The sequence below is a fragment of the Carcharhinus amblyrhynchos genome, chromosome 5 (assembly GCF_965287045.1).
Source record: "Carcharhinus amblyrhynchos chromosome 5, sCarAmb.v2.hapA, whole genome shotgun sequence".
NCBI classification, from domain to species: Eukaryota; Metazoa; Chordata; class Chondrichthyes; order Carcharhiniformes; family Carcharhinidae; genus Carcharhinus; species Carcharhinus amblyrhynchos.
In genome coordinates, this window is record NC_137328.1 from 122,155,803 (window position 1) to 122,174,746 (window position 18,944).

Sequence of the window (18,944 nt, forward strand, 5' to 3'; positions counted from 1 at the left end):
ACAATTTCTTCCCTGCTGCTGTCACACTTTTGAATGGTCTTACCTTGCATTAAGTTGATCTTTCGCTACATCTTAGCTATGACTGTAATACTACATTCTGCACTCTGTTTCCTTCTCTATTAACAGGTGTGTTTTGTCTTTATAGCGCAAGAAACAATACTTTTCACTGTGTTAACACGTGACAATAAATCAAATCAAACCAAAACATGCTAATGAAGATTTCACACCCAAAGCATGAACCCAGTTTTCAGATAAATGACTGGATTGTTCCACAACTGTGTTTTTATATCAGATTCTCAACACTATTGTTATTTCCTTTTCCACCACTGAGGAAATGCAGCACAGTAGTCAGGTCTTAAAACAACACATTTATCTGGGGGCAGAATGCACCCAAGAAAAAGGAGGCGCAGTTGACCATACAGCTTGTTGAGCCTCTTCTGCTGTTAAATAAGATCGCAGTTCTATCTTCTGCCTTAACTCTGTTTTACGACCTGCTCCCCAACATGGTCCAATTCCATGAGAGCTAAACCTGTCTGAGCCTTGAAGTAGCATCCCTGGAGTGCAGAATTCCAAAGATTCACAACCCTTTGAGTGAAGAAATTTCTCCTCATCTCAGTCCTAAACGATCATATCCTGAGCCTGTGCCACATGACCCCAGCAAAGAAAAACTACTTTGCGCCCTCTCTCCTGTCAGTATGTCAACACTGCAGCTACATACTGGTCAATCAAGACTTCAGACAAATGCTTCAAGCCAAGGACGGACAATTAAATTACCCATACTCACCAATGGAGGGGTACGAGTATAGCTGTTAACTAGAGGCAGCCGGGCTAAGCTAATACCAATATTCCTGAGAGTTGTATTCAGAAACGCTGGGATTCTTGTGTTGCTGACATGTCCAGAGGACAGTATAGACTGGAGACATTCCACCATTTCAGTCATCACATTACAGGCTTCTGTAATGCACATGGATCCTAAAAGGAAGACAGTAAAAAGGGGTGAGACATCAGAACCTCAATAATAACTGCAAACCAAAATACTACAAGTATAACTGCCCCAATCAAATAGGATCACAACTGAAAACATTAACTAGAAGAGAGACAGAACTGCATTTATTTGCATTTGGTGACGAGTGGAGTGCCCCAAGGGTCGGTGCTGGGGCCTCAGCTATTTACCATTTATATAGATGATCTGGAGGAGGGAACCGAGTGTATGGTGTCGAAATTTGCTGATGACACCAAGATTGGTGGAACGGCAAATCGTGCGGAGGGTGTGGAGAGTCTGCAGAAGGATCTAGATAGGCTGGGCGAATGGGCCAGGAACTGGCAAATGGAATTTAATGTTGGCAAATGTGAGGTTGTCCACTTTGGTAGGAAGAATGGTAGGAAGGAATATTACTTACATGGCGGAAAACTGCAGCAGGCGACGGTGCAGAGGGACCTCGGGGTCCTTGTGCATGAGTCGCAAAAACCCAGCCTGCAGGTGCAGCAGGTGGTCAGGAAGGCAAATGGGATGCTGGACTTCATAGCGAGGGGGATTGAATATAAAAGTAGGGAGGTCTTGCTGCAGCTGTATAGGGCATTGGTGAGGCCGCAGCTGGAGTACTGTGTGTAGTTTTGGTTGCCGCACTTACGCAAGGATATTTTGGCCTTGGAGGGGGTGCAGAGGACGTTTACTAGGCTGATTCCAGAGTTGAGGGGGTTGAACTATGAGGAGAGGCTGAATAAACTAGGCTTGTACTCGTTGGAGTTTAGAAGAATGAGGGGAGATCTCATTGAGACATATAAGATGATGAATGGGATGGATAGGATAGAGGTGGAGAGGTTCTTCCCGCTCAGAAAGGACAGTAGGACTAGAGGGCACAGCCTCAAGATAAAGGGGGGGGGGGTGGTGTTAGAATGGAGTTGAGGAGGAAACTTCTTCACTCAAAGGGTGGTGAATCTCTGGAATTCTCTGCCCGTTGAAGTGGCAGAGGCTACCTCGCTAAATATTTTTAAGACGCGGGTTGATAGGTTTTTGATAGGCAAGGGGATTAAGGGTTATGGGGAGAGGGCAGGAACGTGGAACTGATCCACGACAGATCAGCCATGATCTTATTGAATGGCGGGGCAGGCTCGAGGGGCTAGATGGCCTACTCCTGCTCTTATTTCTTATGTTCTTATTTATTGGTTTAATAGATCCCTGTAATATTTCAAAATATTTCCCATGACTTGACTTTGATGTGTGACCAGCATACAAGCAAACATCTTCATTGGAGTTTGAATGTAGACCATTGTACTGAGAACTTTGAACAGATCTTTGTCTATCCCTTCCAAAGGAATTTATTTAGTCTTTGTCCAGAAGCATCAACGTAAGGCTCTTGTTCCAACATTTCAGTTTATAGCATGGATGGAGGTGTTGGCATAGGGTCAGGAATTGCTACATTATCATAGGTGCCCTCTTTTAGATGCCATGATGTGGAGATGCCGGTGTTGGACTGGGTTGGGCACAGTAAGAAGTCTCACAAAACCAGGTTAAAGCTGGTGTTGAGAGATTTCTTACTGTGATGAGTCAAGGTCAAGATGCTGCCTGGCTTTTCTTTGGTCATCTTCTCGAAGCAGGTAGGGACCTCAGGTCGGAGTATAGAGGTTAAAAATGTCTGAATACCCCTGCTACCTGGTCCACGCAGGATCTGTGCTCATCCTGATACTCCATCCAGGTCAGTCAATTTCCATGGGTTAACTTTCTTGAAAGCTGATCTAACGCCTGCGATGGTGACCTCAGACACTGGTTCAGTTGAGGTTTCTGGTGCAGATGATGTCCTCTCACTGACCTCTTGCTCAAACAGGCATAGAAGGTATTAAGCTGATTGGTGAGGGGTGCATGTTGTCAGTGATTCTACATGTCTTCACCTCGTAGCCTATGTTATCATGTAGATTTTGTCATAAATCAGTGAGAATCATGAGAACAGATCATTTACCAACGTTTGCAGGAACTTATCATCATGAACACATTGCTGGCTGCCTTTGCTACTTACAACAGTGACAACACACCAGTTGATTGTCTGGCACTTTCTGATATTTTGAAGTCACGAAAGACACAATGTAAATAAAGTTCATTCTTTTGTGTTATCAACTATTAATCAATACTGTCTGGTACATAGCAATGTATAAATTTATAACATGGCAAATTGGACAGTCTAAGAAGACATTCACCTCAATGTTTGTGATTACTACAGTTGGTTGAACAGGAATGCACATTGAATGGAAAGACATTGCAGGATGGAAATGAGCAGAGACGATGGGCTTAAAGCACTGAAAGCGAGAGCACAATAAAGGCAACAGAAGTTTGCCTTTTATTTAAGAACCAGGCACAGTGATAGTGGTTAGCGCTGCTGCCTCACAGCACCAAGAACCTGGGTTCGATTCCCAGTTTGGGTCACTGTCTGTGTGGAGTTTACACGTGTTGCCATGTCTGCGTGGGTTTTCTCTGGGTGCTCCGGTTTCCTCCCACAGTTTGAAAGATGTGCTGGTTAGGTGCATTGACCTGAACAGGTGCCAGAGTGTGGCGGCTAGAGGAATTTCACAGTAACTTCATTGCAGTGTTAACGTAAGCCTTACTTGTGTCTAATAAATAAACTTTATTTAGATATGCCATGGGGAAAATTTATTTTTGCACAAGAGATTAGGGAACTTGGAAGCCACAGCTTGATAAGCTGTCGGATATAGATTCAATTGGTACTCTTCAAAGGGGAATTGGATAACCACATGAAGAAGAAAATATTGCAGATATAGAAGAAAGTTGGATTGGCACTAACTGGATTGTTCCTTCAAGGAGCTGGTCCACTCAACTGGCCTCTTTCTGCGCTACATTATTCTGATCACATGAGTAAATATTTAAATGGTAATGATGGAAGTTATACATTAATTAGACCCAGATGGTGTAATATGTCCAGGTTTTGGAAACCCATTACAAAAAAGGCCTTAAAGCTATAACATTCAGCAGTGATTCATCAGGAAGATGCCAAGTATGGTAAAGGAAAAACACAAGATTCTGAGACTATCACTGAAGTCAATACTGTTAGAGATTTAATGTGTTTTTTTTTGGAATTACGAAGAGTTTTTGATAGAGCAAGTAAGGAAACCTGGCAGAGACATCAGTGATAAGGAGGAGTCACTATTTTATAACCACCATGAGAACGAGGAAAGGCTTTCAGAGAAATTCTGTTTCAAACAGAATGTTTTGTTTAACGGAGTGGCTGAGGCAGAAGCTTTTACATTGTTTATGAACATAACCGGTGACAGCTTTGTTCAGGGTGTAATGTGACTATTGGTAACAAGCTGTAAGGGTCAGCTGACCCAGTAAACCATGGAACCAATTACTGAATGATGTGATGGTCAGCTGACTCAGTATAAATAAAAATCGGTTTGGAATTGTGGGGAGTTTGAAATGGCCCCAGGCGAGGCCCAAGTTGAGAATAATGAAGTTTCTTTATTAAACCCTTTGATTTATAAGTTGGAGTAAATTTTGTTATATTTTCATTATCTGCATTCAGGAGTTCCTTCTGAGGAAACATAGCTTTGGGTAAAGAACTGCATCAATCCGATAGACTGAATGGCCTCCCCCTTCCTGCTGTAAACCTCTATAGCTCCATGGCAGATGTGATCATTACGCACAAGAACTACAGGAGATAAACTTGGCTTCATTTCCACATTCAGTTATCAGTAGACTGCTCTGATAATTGGAGTGTGTGTCTGGTGTGCCCCAAGGGACTGACATGAAGTCAAATCTACTTACGCTCAGACACATTCGCACTCTCTTCATCCTCAACTGGCGCTCCATCAGTACTTGACTTCCTCCTCTCCTCACGAAGCAGCAGCTGCTCTCCAGGTTCAACCGCCACTGAAACAAACACATAGCGTGAATCACAAGCAGGGAAAACCAGCAAGAACCCAAGAGGCACAATCACTGCACTCGGCTTTCTTAAACAAAATTCTGCAGGATTGAGATTTTTCATTGCACTGAACTATGCTGTGTAGACAAAATTTACTGTCCAATAAACAGGGTAAAATTATTACCTTAAAAACAGGATGTTTGCTGAACACATTTGCAAAAATTCTGAGCTGAATAAAATATTTGAGCTAGAAGTTTCAAATGCACGCGGGATCCTTTTGTAAACACTGACACCCCCTTGGGGATCTCTCACTTATACAAACACGCATATGAAAACTTCTTGCAAATATTAGCACTTCCTAGGGATCCCATGCAAACGCTGACAAGGTTAGACGAAGAATGAAGTACAGCACAGGAACAGGCCCTTCAGCCCTGCAAGCCTACACTGATCATGAGGCCCTAACTAAACTAAAACCTGAGTTCAATTACGGCCTCGGATGAGGAGTCTGCATGTTCTCCCCATGTCTGATGTGCAAATTCAGGTGATTGACCATGCTAAATTGTCCTGTCAGGGGGATTAGCAAGATAAATACATGGGGTTATGGGGACAGGGCCTGGGTGGGGTTGTTGCTGGTGCAGGATGGATGGGCTGAATGGCCTCCTTCTGCACTGTCAGAATTCTATGATTTTCAATCTGGTTCTCAGGACAAACCTGCCCTTCATTTAGTACTGATTTGACAACTGCATCCAAACAATGCAGCATCTGAGGCTGAAGAGAGATCTGTAAGGGACGCAATTTTGACAGGATTGCCTAAGGTAGAGAAGGAAAGATCTTTCCCATGAGCTTACAGTAAAAGGATTAGGAGACGCAGGTTAAAGTTTTGGGCAAGAGATCCGGGGAGAATTTGAGCATGACATTTTGTTTCTGCAGCGAGTGGTATTAACCCAGAAGTCACTGCTCAAGAGAATAGTGGAAGATGATGAAGGGTTTCAAAAGGAAAATGGATGGACACTTTGCAGGGCCACAGAAATAGAACAGGGAAATCAGACTCACTTGGTTGGTCCAAGGAGTGCTGCAACAGACTTGATGGGCTGAACGTCCTCCTTCTATACCATAAATAACTCTTGGAACTGAAAGGTTATCACACCAGCAACTAATGAGCGCTTATTTCAGGCAAAGACTTCTTGCCCAAACTCCAGCCCCAAAGCAACACAAGCTTCTGGAACACACTTCTTGTTGGAGCTGACTCTCAAAGTGTCTTCAGACCACAGCATCACATTACATAAAGGTAAAGTCGCCATTGTCCTTGATGACCCAAGGGCTGCATTTTGGGACAAATAATGCAGGGGGGAGTTATATGATAAAGGGTAGACCTATTAAGAGTATAGAAACACAGAGGGGCCTGGGGGTGCAAGTGCACAAGTCTTTGAAGGTGGCAGTACAGGTGGAGAAGGTTGTGAAGCTTATGGTATGATAGCCTTTATAGGAAGAGGTATAGAGTACAAGAACTGGCGTCTAATGCTGCAGTTGTATAGAACATTGGTTAGGCTGCATTTGGAGTACTGCGTCCAGTTCTGGTCGGCTTACTACCAAAAAGACGTGGAGGCCCTGGAGAGAGTGCAGAGGAGGTTTACCAGGATGCTGCCTGGTATGGAAGGACTGGGGTATGAGGAAAAATTGGACAAATTGGGGCTGTTTTCCTTAGGACGACAGAGAATGAGGGGAGATCTAATAGAGGTGTATAAGATTATGAAGGGTATTGATAGAGTCAATCTTTTTCCTAGATTGGAAACAAATATTACGAGGGGCCACAGGCTTGAGGTGAGGGGGGCTATGTATAATTCGGATGTTAAAGGGAGGTTATTCACACAGAGGGTTGTGGGGGAATGGAATGCTCTGCCAAGTAAGGTGGTGGAGGCAGGCACACTGGAGTTGTTTAAGGGCTACTTAGACAGGCACATGAGCGGGATGGAGATGGAGGGATATAGGAGACTGTTTTAAATAAGGATCAAGAGCCTTGGGACGTCTCTGGGAATCAATTGATTCCTTTGGACCTTCCAACCTATTTTCTGGCTCACTTGTATCACTTGAGCTTCTGGGGATTCCCTTGAACGTTTGCATACGATGTGCATGTTATTGATGTTTTTCTCTTTCAATCCACAGGTGCGTCGGTCCACTTTGTTGTCCAACAAGGAGCATACACGCGGTGGGTCGTGCGAGGGCTGCTCTTGGATGTTTTGAGAGTAGCCTAGTGCTTCACATCGTTAGTGTACGCTTAAACTGGACCAGCTGATGGGCAACACAACAGCTCAGTAACTATCACTGTTTGCTGTGCAGATACATAGATTTGGGCCAGTGTCTGTGGGAGTTTGCACATTCTCCCTGTGTTTGCGTGGGTTTTCTCTGGGTGCTCCGGTTTCCTCCCATTCCCCAAAGTTGTGTTCTTAGGCTGATTGGTGTAACAAATTGTCCCTAAATTAGTACCCCCTCAATCTGGTTTCCAATGTGGAGTGCCATAAGCGTAGACAAGGGTCACGGGTGGAGAGGGGACTCAATGTTGAAACGTGGCACGGGCTCGTTGGGCCGAAGGGCCTGTTTCCCGTGCTGTGTTGTTCTTTGTTCCCTTTGAGAGGGGAGAGCTCCTTGGTGATTTAACCTGAGGATTACCACATCTCAGGCAACGGCTATTGTTGAGCAGGCATAGTCTTCATAAATTACCTCAGCCAGTATGGGAATTGAACCCACTCTGTTGGCTTCACTCTGGCCCGTTTAGCTCAGTTGGTTGGACATAGAGAAAGCGTCTCTACAGATGTTTGGTTCATGTGATCTTCTGGACTTGATTTGATCGTCCGTGGGGATAGAAGGGGAATTTTCCATATTTTATTCTTTACTTAGTGGCTTTGGAATTTTTTCCTCTATTTTGTTTCTCCCAAGAGGTTACCGGACTCTAGGGTTGGGAGAAGTGGGAGAGATTGGGAAGTGTTTAGTTGTGATATTCAAACTGTTATGCTCAAATGTCTTTCTTGTCCATCATTTTCATAGAATATGCTACACCTGATGTGACTGCTCAATGTTAGAGAAGGCACAACAGTGGTAATACACCAAATGGAAAACAGACTCTTTCCACAGCATTACTATCTTTCACTGGGACAGTCACACAAAAAAAGAAACATGTTTTTTAACTTAATTTCTCTGACCAATGAAAAAATATCCTTACTTGCGTCGATGATGAAGCGGATGCAGTTGATAACCGAGCAGGCATGAGTTACATAGGCCGCAGAGGCCAACAAGTTCCAAATGCCAGGCTGCTGCAGAACTAAGCAGCAACAATCCAGGACAGCCTGCAGGTCCAGACTTAGAGGAACTTGATCGTGCATCAACTGCCAGCACAGCGCCTGAATAACAATGCCAAAATCAGACAAAGAGTTAAGGGCTCAGGATTGTTATGGCAACGAGTGCACAGAATTAAAGAATGCACCTCACCGAAACAGATCATTCAATTCATCTGGTGTGTGTGCTTATTGTGCTCCAAATGAACCGCCCCCAGCCCCCCAGTTTCCCCCTCCGTCCAAACCTATCAGCATAAACTGCCTACATTATTGGAAGTATGTAACAGGTTCACCAGCATCTGAGGAGACGAGAAACATGTCAAAAGTTCAAGTACAATCTACTCATCTACCTTCTGGCTTTCTGAATGCTGACTGATTCACTGCATTTGTAGCATTTTTTTCTCTTGTCGCTTTTTCAGTAATGTTCAGTACTAATCCAATTCAAATAAAACACTTGGCTAACTGTTCTCACACCCGCTTTCAAATATTAAACCAGTTACTATGCCTCAGTTTCTGATAATGCACTGCAAAAACAGACTTAGTTTTAGCTGTACAGCTGTCTCAGGTCAACCCTCAGAATCTCCTCCCTCAACTTCACTCAGTGGCTATTTGCCTTGTCATAGAGGTTTACAGCATGGAAGCAGGCCCTTCGCCTAACTTGCCTGTGCTGCCCTTTTTTTAAAACCCCTAAGCTAATCCCAATTGCCTGCATTTGGCCCATATCCATCTATACCCATCGTACCAACATAACTATCTAAATGCTCTTTAGAAGACAAAATTGTACCTGCCTCTACAACTACCTCTGGCAGCTTGTTTCAGACACACTCCATCCTGTGTGTGAAAAAATTGCCCCTAATGTACCTCTGTGTGGTACGTTGTCTACACTGAAGGTGTTAGACAAATACAAGATAATGTAGCGCCTTGTGGAGTACACAAAAAGAGCAGACTGGTTGGGCCAAACAGCCTGTTTCTGTGCTGTACACTTTTCAATTTTATGCAAGACACTATTGACATAAATCAAATATGAAACACATACACAGTGGACCAATAGTCCATAGATCAACAAAGAATTTGAATTGCATTTTAAAGACAATCTGGAAATTAAGGAGTTGGCATCAGTAACAGTAACAAATGTCGTCAGATTGTGGTAATTCCCAACTTGTTCACTAACATCCTTTAAGGAAGGAAATCTGCCGCCTTGTTTTATTATCCATTCAATAGGTGTGGGTGTCGATGACAACGGTCATTATTCAATGCTCATCCCTAACTGCCCTCGAGGTGGCAGGCTTGCTAGCAAAGCCCACACCTCAAGAATGAGTGAATGAATGATAAATTAAAGATGGACAGAGACCCATAGACACACGTGGAGTCTGGAAAATCTGACAGGAATGTGGGTTCCCCACCTGCACAGCAGAAGGTGGCTGATAATTGCAAGTCGTCAATTTATGATATGGTGCTGATTTGCTCTATTCCATCTCACCACGATTCCCCAATTTCCCTTCTGCATCATTTGTCGCTTAGCAGACCTGCAGGCAAAAATTGACCTTGCTGCAAAGCTGATTGTTCAACTGAGTGCGTCAGGTCAGAAGCACCTTCTTCCTCCATGAACTCACCCTGCTGCAGACTGCAGGGCGCTAGGCATAACTTTCCCTGTAGTTTCTCAGTTATGAAGCCTGCTTGATCCAAGAAATGTGATGCTCATCTTAATGGGGTTACAGGTTTTCAAATTAACATCAGACCATACTTTCCACTGAGAGGTTTTCTTTGTGGGTGTAGGGTGGAAATAATAAAGATTCCTAACCACAAGTAGCATTTAGAGTCCCGCAGGAGGTTTACCACAACGCACATGCAACAGGAAACAAGAGCAACAAATACAGTGGCATTATGTTAGCTTGAGGCTTTCTAATAAAGCAGATGGATCTCAAGGCCCCAAAATCTTTGGTTTCAACAAAGCACAAACAGTGCACCTGGGAAAATGAAATCAAAGTCTGCCTGCGGCCACTCACAGCACAACTGTGACATTCATACCAGAAAACTCAACTTGCATACAAAGTCAACGTTCGCCTTTGTTAATGGGGCAGAGCCTTACCTCTAGAGACAAGACCATGAACTTGGCAATATCCACCTCACTGTCAGCTGAAATCTGAAGAGACAGTGGCAATTTTGGAAGAGACAAGAGGTACTGGGCCACTGCATTACACAGACTAATAACGGAATGATAGAACTGTGTATCTCCTGGAAAACAAAAAAAGAGTTTAATAAATGCGTGCAGCTTAAACACAACCATTCCAACAAAGAGAGAAGTCCAAAGATGTGCATGTTTGGTTGACTGGCCGTGTTAAATTGAACCTAGTGTCAGGGTAAATATGTGGGGTTGAGGGGAAACAGCCTGGGTGGGATTGTGGTCAGTGCAGACTCAATGGGCCAATGGCCTCCTTCTGTACTGTAGACATTCTTTGGATTCTATGAGAAGGCAATCTTGCCAATGTCAAAATAAAGCCTAGATTTTTGTATGATCTATTTTTGTTAAATTCAACTTTATGAACTGATCTTCCACAATGATGCTCATGAACAAAAGCACTAACTTGTGTCTCTTTCTCTAACTCTTTTTCACTTGTTCCAATATGTTTCATGTCACTTTCAGTGCTTGATTTCAATTGTCTTTTTCCTCCTCTTTCTCTCAAAAAGACTTTCAAACATTTTTCTTATCATGTTGTCTACGGCAATTTCGTCCTGTCTCTTCTTGCAAGTCTCAGCTGTGGCTCAATTGGCCACCCTTCAGATGAGCTTGTCTGACCTTCAAGAGAATGCAAAGAGCCCTTTGGCACTATTTCAAAGAGGAGCTGGGGAGTATCCCAGGTAACCGAGACAATATTCATCCCTCAATCAACATCACAAACATATTTTCTGGTCATTATCACATTGTTGTTTGTGGGAACCTGCTGTTCATAAATTGCTGCCATGTTTGCTACATCACAACAGTGACTACACTTCATTGATAGTAACATATTTTGGGAGGTCCAAATATTGCGAAAGGCACTATATACAGGTTCTTTCTTTCTAGGTCTTAACTTCATTCTTTAACTTCTCCAGATTCCAGCAGGTCTCTTACCAAAAAGTTCACCGATCTTATTCTGGTAAGAGGAATTGGGCAAAGGACACAGTCTTTGGAACACCTGATGGTTGCTGGGAAGGTGCTGGACATGGAATGCCACATGGTCCAAGGTAATTTTCCTGGCAGTTTCAAACAGCACACTCGTCTGGTCTTCAGAGATTCCGTGCAAACCCAAAGCCAAACAGGGCGTCAAAAGGTTCAAGTTGAACTCCTGGAAAAGCACAGATAAACACAGCACACTTGAGAATTTCAATTAACGGTTAAAAATGGTACCACAGATACACCAATCTTATCAGCCAGCTCTTCCCAGAAATAGCACGTTGATAAAGGCTCTGGATTAACAATATTTGTTCATAATATATACTCGGTGACACAAGCAAATAAGTAATGTCCTTCCATAAGTCACACACTGCTGATTCCAGGTAGGTTAAAAGCAGAAAAAGGTACAAGTGGTCCATAAATCTGTGGATTTCTACTCCTTACCGCAATTTGCTGGACAATTTTTACATTAACAACAATAAGAGACACCGGATTTGCTGCAAAATCAGAGTCATGTTTTCATCCCAGTGTGAAGAGGTGGCAGAGGATAGTGTGCAATTCACAGACACCGGCAGTCAGGCTCCTACTGACAGGCCCTCTGAAAACCAACCTCTTGGACCAAGCTTTTGACCCATTTTAATATCCCCATCTCTGACTCAGCAACATCTTTGTCACTCTCCCTTGAAGAATTTCAGTCTCTTGCTTTGTGGCACTGTACAAAAGCAAGATGCTGAAGCTGCAGTTGCATTCACAATGTGCTCAAATCCCCGTGTGTGGATGGTAAAGGAACAAAGCAGGAATACTAATCTTGCACAGCCGGAACAAGCCATTACCTTAAGTGTCATGACAGAGCGGAGGTCATCTTCAGGAAGCTTATCAAGCAGTTCAGTGCACTCCATTAAAGCAGTGTTTAACTTGCTGCAGCACTGCCATTTAATAAGCGATACATACCAGTCCTGTAACACAAAAAAACAGGATGAACATATTTAACTTTACAGGGACTGGGTCTGGGCACAGAAGCAACAATTCCCCCTCTTTACCATATCATAATCCTTGTTCATTGATATCTTATTGTAAATTACAGAACTTTGCAATATTATATTCCAGAGGCCAGCACTGACAGAGGGCTAAATGGTCATATGAGGAATGGATGAGGATTCTGGGTCTGTACCTGTTGGAGTTTAGAAGGATGAGGGGCAGTCTTATTGAAACTTACAGGATACTGAGAGGCTTGGATAGAGTGGACGTGGAGAGGATGTTTCTACTAGTAGGAAAAACTAGAACCATAGGAGTGTGTCAGTAATTGCAGGTGCCTCCAGAACAGAACTGTTTGAAACCACTGCTCAAAGGCAATTATATGATAGAGGTTCACAAGACAGAAGGCGCTTGTAGTCTCCATTAATGCTTGGGTTGAGCAATCCAAAACTAATCCCACTCCATCAGTAAAACACTCCATCAGTACTTACATCTTCCACTGATTCAAATATGTGCCCATGTTTCTCTTAAAAGATGCAATGGTCACAAATACCATTTTGTAACAAAACACTTCATGGTCTACCAACATTTGGAATAAAGCCATTTCTGCTAACTGCTCTCCTCATTGTTTGTGGTTAATAGCCAATGATCACTGACTCATCCATCTAGAGGATTCTTGTCTCTCTATTCAAAACACTTCATTTTGTTAAAGCCTCTTAAAGATCATTCATTGTTTCCACCCAAGATGATTCACAAGAGGCATTTTTTTCCAGAAACAAATGGAACCTTTTAGTCAGAAACTTTGCTGAGTCTACCCATAGCAGTGCCTATGGATGCAGCACCATAACTGGAACAATTAATCTATGAATCAGCCTCAACCATTCTTACTCAATTTAATAGGAATCTTCAAAAGACTCCAGGAAAATAGCAACGCCACTGCCTTCGTGTTCTCACCTTTTCCACAATGATAGATTCTATGGAGGATAGCTTGTCCCCATCCAGCGGGTGAGAGGTCATGACAGGTGACGGGCTAACCGTGTCAGCTGCGACTGTTGTACGGAACCTGTCCAGCAGGGAGTACAATCTTTGGTGTCTGAAAGAAAAGGAAAAAATTACTCAAGTGCGACTTTTACAAATAGACTGCGTCTATATTCCAATTATCTCATCAAGTCGATTCAAGCATGAATTCACCAGTCAAGGCACAGAGCCAAGACTGCTGAGTTCCAACAATCATAGAATCTCTACAATATGGAAACAGGCCATTTGGTCCATTAAACCTGCATCTATCCCATAACGGCACATATTTACCCCATGACACTAAGGGCAATTTAGCATGGCCAATCAACCTAACACACACATGTTTGGAGTGATGAGGGAAACCAGCGCACCTGGTTAAAAAGAAAAAGGAGGCTTATGTCCGGATGAGACTTGAGGGGTCAGGTAGTGCACTAGAAAGCTTTAGATTGGCTAGGAGGGAGTTAAAGAGTGAGTTAAGAAGGGCTAAAAGAGGACATGAGAAGACTTTGGCTGATAGGATTAAGAAGAATCTTAAGGCGTTCTATAGATATGTTAAGAACAGAAGGTTGGTTAGGGCAAGATTGGGGCCAGTTAGAGGCAGCAGTGGGAATTTGTGTGTGGAGCCGGAAGAGATTGGAGAGGCATTAAACCAATATTTCTCTTCGGTGTTCACGCAGGGGGACATAAATGTAGCTGTGGAGAACACTGGTTTACAGAGTTGTAAACTGGACAGTATTGCAGTTGATAAGGAGGATGTGCTAGATATTCTTGAGGGTTTGAAAATAGATAAGTCCCCTGGGCCGGACGGGATTTACCCTAGGATTCTCTGGGAGGCAAGAGAGGCGATTGCAGAGCCTCTGGCTCTGATCTTCAGGTCGTCGCTGGTCACAGGTATAGTGCCGGAGGATTGGAAGATGGCGAATGTTGTCCCATTGTTTAAGAAGGGGAACAGAGACTTCCCCGGGAATTGTAGGCCGGTGAGTCTTACTTCTGTTGTGGGTAAGGTTTTAGAAAAAATTATTAGGGATAGGATTTATAGTTATTTGGAGAGTAATGAATTGATTGGAGATAGCATGGTTTTGTGGAGGGTAGGTCGTGCCTTACTAACCTTATTGAGTTTTTTGAGAAAGTGACCAAAGAGGTGGATGGGGGTAAGGCAGTTGATGTGGTATATATGGACTTTAGTAAGGCGTTTGATAAGGTTCACCATGGAAGGCTTCTGCAGAAAATGCAGATGTATGGGATTGAGGGTGATTTAGGTAATTGGATCAGGAATTGGCTGGCGGATAGGAGACACAGGGTGGTGGTTGATGGTAAATATTCGTCATGGAGTTCGGTTATGAGTGGTGTGCCTCAGGGATCTGTTTTGGGGCCACTGCTGTTTGTAACTTTTATAAATGATCTGGATGAGGGTATAGTTGGGTGGATTAGTAAATTTGCTGATGACACCAAAGTCAGAGGTGTGGTAGATAGTGAGGAAGGGTGTCTTAGTTTACAGGGGGACTTGGACAAGTTGCAGAGCTGGGCCGAGAGGTGGCGGATGGAGTTTAATGCGGAAAAAAGTGTGAGGTAATTCACTTTGGCAGGAATAACAGATATGTGCAGTATAGGGCTCATGGTAGGACTCTGAATAGTGTGGATGATCTAGGTGTATGTGTACATAGATCCCTGAAAGTTGGGAATCAAGTAGATAGGGTTGTTAGGAAGGCACACGGTGTCTTGGCGTTTATTGGTAGGGGGATTGAATTTAGGAGCCGCAGCGTCATGTTGCAACTGTACAAAACTCTGGTGCGGCCGCACTTGCAGTATTGTGTGCAGTTCTGGTCCCCACATTATAGGAAGGATGTGGAGGCTTTGGAGAGGGTGCAGAGGAGGTTTACCAGGATGTTGCCTGGTATGGAGGGGAGGTCCTATGAGGAGAGACTGAGGGATTTGAGGTTGTTTTCGTTGGAAAGAAGGTGGCTAAGAGGGGACCTTATTGAAACATATAAGATGATTAGAGGTTTAGATAGGGTGGACAGTGATAGCCTTTTTCCTCGGATGGAGAAAGCTAGCAGGAGGGGGCATAGCTTTAAATTAAGGGGTGGTAGTTATAGGACGGATGTTAGGGGTAGGTTCTTTACCCAGAGGGTGGTGAGGGATTGGAATGCCCTGCCTGCTGCAGTTGTAAATGCGCCTAGTTTGGGGGCATTTAAGAGATCCGTGGATAGGTTTATGGATGGAAAGGGTTTGGTTTAGGTTAGAGGGTCATTGCTTTTTGACTGGTCGGCGCAACATCGTGGGCCGAAGGGCCTGTTCTGCGCCGTTATGTTCTATACCCACGCAGACGTGGGGAGAATGTGCAAACTCCAGTCACCCAAGGCCAGAATGGATTCCTGCGCTTTGAAGCGGCAGTGTTAACCAATGTGCCGCCCTGCCACCCAAAGGCATTCTGCCAAGACGAGGCATAGCACCAACACTCCCGAATTCAAACAAGACACAGCACCAACACTCCTGAGACAAGGTACAGCCCTATCATTTGCAATTGCAGACAAAGCACTGCAGTAATTTTTTTTTTATTCCCTCACTAACTCAGGTGATGAATGTAATGGTTCTTTCTCCCTCCCATCATTGCCCCAGCATAAAGTGGCTGGACCCAAGGGCCATCAAACACAAGGTTTTCTACCTTTGAGCAAGGCAAGTGGACTGTAGGTAACGCTGAATCCTTTCCAACTCTTCTCGTGGCACTTGGGCAACACTATTCTGAAAAGAGAACATCTCTATTTTAAAGTTAGTTCAATAACAAATCATATCATGCTGTAAATTTGACACAAAACGATGATCAAGGCTCTCAGAAATCAGACTGCCTCTCTGAGCAGAAGAGTGAATTCACCTTTCAGGGTGCAATGTGGACTGGTGTCTCTGTGAGGTGGGCTAATGAAGGAATGGTTTTGCTTGACATGACGACATCCCCCCCTCCACATCATACTGACAGGGTCATACAGACACTTCCCGACTGCCTGCTTTTTTCTGTCCCTACACTGTTGCAACCTGCCCCACTTTGCCAAGTTCCTTTTTATGCATTCCTTTTTGTACGTCCCATTCCTCACCTCTAAGTTATTCACATTGTGTGCATCTTGGAAGTAGCTTTGATTTGTTCAATTTCTCTCAACATGCTTTCCGCCCCCCCCCCCCCCCCCCCCACTGCTGCCGTTCTCTTCTCTTTTCATGGTATCTTGAATCCCTACAGTGCAGGAGGAGGCTATTTAGGCCATCAAGTGTGCACAGACAACAATCCCACCTGTCCTCATAACCCCACGTATTTAACCTGCTAAACTCTCTGACACCAAGGGACTAGCATAGCCAATCCACCTAACCTGCACATCTTTGAACTGTGGGAGGAAAACAGAGCACCCAAGGGAAACCCACGCAGACACAGGAAGAACGTGCAAACTCCACACAGTCACCCAAGCTGGGAACTGAATCCGAGTCCCTGGAGCCGTGAGACAGCAGTGCTAACCATTGTGTCACCATGCTATCTTAAACACTCATCTGTAAAATCCCCCACGTTTTGACAAAGGTCTTCCCCTTGGGGTGAGGAAATGCAGTGGATGTGGTGTCCCCTTCGGACACCACATCCACTGCATTTCCCCACCTACTATGTCTTGTTACCTGAGACTCTTGGAGCACGATGGTAGCTTTTAAAATCTCTGCTGGCTACTTCTATTTCTCCTTTACCATGTTATAAATGGATCCTCAGAAACTCTGATATGGATAAGTTAAGTGGCCTGTACCTTGCTGAGTGAGCTCAGATGCCCATTTTAAAAAAAAATGAGCACTGCATTGGTCAATCTCCAACTTCACGGCACATATTCAAACTTCAAGATAATTCCCAGTGCTTCAACAACTTCGTTCATGTCCCTCAGGATCTGAGAATGTATTATGTTGGGCTTAATGTCATCCTTTAGTTCAAGTAAGTTACTTAAAGCATTCCATCCCTTTATCAGAGTGCCTTTGATTTTACTCTCAACTGCTGCAGGATTTGCTTCCTCTGTGGCACAATGAGATGCCCTTTTACTGGGTGGATGCTTCCCTGATGTCTCATCTCTATGCCCCAAGATAAAAAGATTGTAGGATTGATTGTCTGAAGGGGAGAAATCCAGCGCTCTAAGTGGCAACTTTCACCCAGACTGGCCTCGCAACTTCATTACTGGGCTAAACTAAAGGCCATTGTTGAACTGGCGACAAGAATCAGGAATTTCAATAAGTTTGCTCCCATATAACTACAGATAGTGCTCATCTCTACCTTTTCTTCACATGTTTAATTAATTTTTTGGCTCTGTAAATCCATTTTAACTGCGTGCAAGAGAAAAGTGTTGAATGAAGAATAATTGGAAGTTATTAAAACACTAGGTAGAACAGAAAAGGAATATTGTTGAAAAGAGACACATTTTACCAAAGCTTTTCATCTTGCACTCATCAGGACAAACAAAACAAGAACACCAAATTTCAAACAATCACAACAATTTATACCACAGGAGGAAAGAGTGCTGAATAGTTGGCAAGTCAACTCAGATTAGAATACTGGAATTGGAAGAATTAAAATTTTTAATATTACTGAAAAGAGACAAACGTTGAAATTTTTTATACCACGCTCATTAGGACAAATGCAAAAAAAAACCTAATTTCAAATGATCACAACAATCCTGAGTGTGTTAATAGCTACGCTAACAATCAAAGCAAGATCATCAGTCGAACTCAATGTGGCTCATTTACACTTACTAGAAGTGGCAGCCATTTGTACACAGGGACCCATTCTCGGCAAACAAAAAGAATATGCTCAAGTCTTGAATGTTTTTGGAAACATGCAAGACTTTTTGGAAACCTAAATCTCCCCACTGCTTTCTCCATGGTAAAACCTAGGCCAATCAGAATTGACTTGCCAACCAATCAACACCTTTCCTCCTGTGGTATAAATTGTGATCATTTGAAATTTGGTATTCTTGTGTTTGTCCTGACGAGTGCAAGAAAAGCTTCAGCAACATGCCTCCCTTTTCGACAATATTCCAGTTCTGCATTACCAAACTTTTTAACAATGCCAATCATTCTTCTTTCAACACTTCTTTGCGCATTAAAATGGATTTACTCCCACACGTATATAAAAAAGCCAAACAATATAGTATACATACAAAAAGCATAGATAAGCATTGTCAATCATTATATGGGAGGAAACTTTAACTTGTGTCCCTCTGAGCAGAAAGCAGCTTCGCAACTGAGGAATTCAGGTAAAGTCTGTTCCTGATTACTGATTTGTACACTTTTCTGTCTATGAATTTTAAGTATTGGGAAATTGGATATGATCCTGGAATTCTCCACTTAATGACAAGGAGGATGAACAGGAAAGATGGCAATGGTTGGGCTCTAAGTCAGACAGCTGCACATTCAATTCGACTGGAGACTTTTGAGTGCATAATTTCAGCTGACAGACTGGCGCAGTACTGACGGAGTGCTGCACTGTCAGAGATACCTTCTTTTGGATGAGACATTAAATCAGACCTTATCTGTGGGCATAAAAGAAACAGTAGGACAATTCAGGAGAGAAATGGGAAAGCTCTCCCT

At 43.4% G+C, this 18,944-nt stretch overlaps 1 protein-coding gene across 8 annotated transcripts in view; it reads right to left on the minus strand.

The window, feature by feature from the left end:
* Window positions 1-18,944, minus strand: part of htt (huntingtin) — a 216,068-nt gene that overhangs the window by 38,526 nt on the left and 158,598 nt on the right. For all 8 annotated transcript variants that reach the window (XM_080189503.1, XM_080189502.1, XM_080189500.1 and 5 more), the window contains 8 exons: window positions 16,012-16,088; window positions 13,284-13,422; window positions 12,188-12,310; window positions 11,313-11,526; window positions 10,290-10,435; window positions 8,089-8,266; window positions 4,775-4,879; window positions 785-972 (listed from right to left, as the gene is read on the minus strand). In XM_080189503.1, the coding sequence (XP_080045629.1) occupies window positions 785-972; window positions 4,775-4,879; window positions 8,089-8,266; window positions 10,290-10,435; window positions 11,313-11,526; window positions 12,188-12,310; window positions 13,284-13,422; window positions 16,012-16,088 (1,170 nt within the window). The remainder of the gene's footprint in view (window positions 1-784; window positions 973-4,774; window positions 4,880-8,088; window positions 8,267-10,289; window positions 10,436-11,312; window positions 11,527-12,187; window positions 12,311-13,283; window positions 13,423-16,011; window positions 16,089-18,944) is intronic.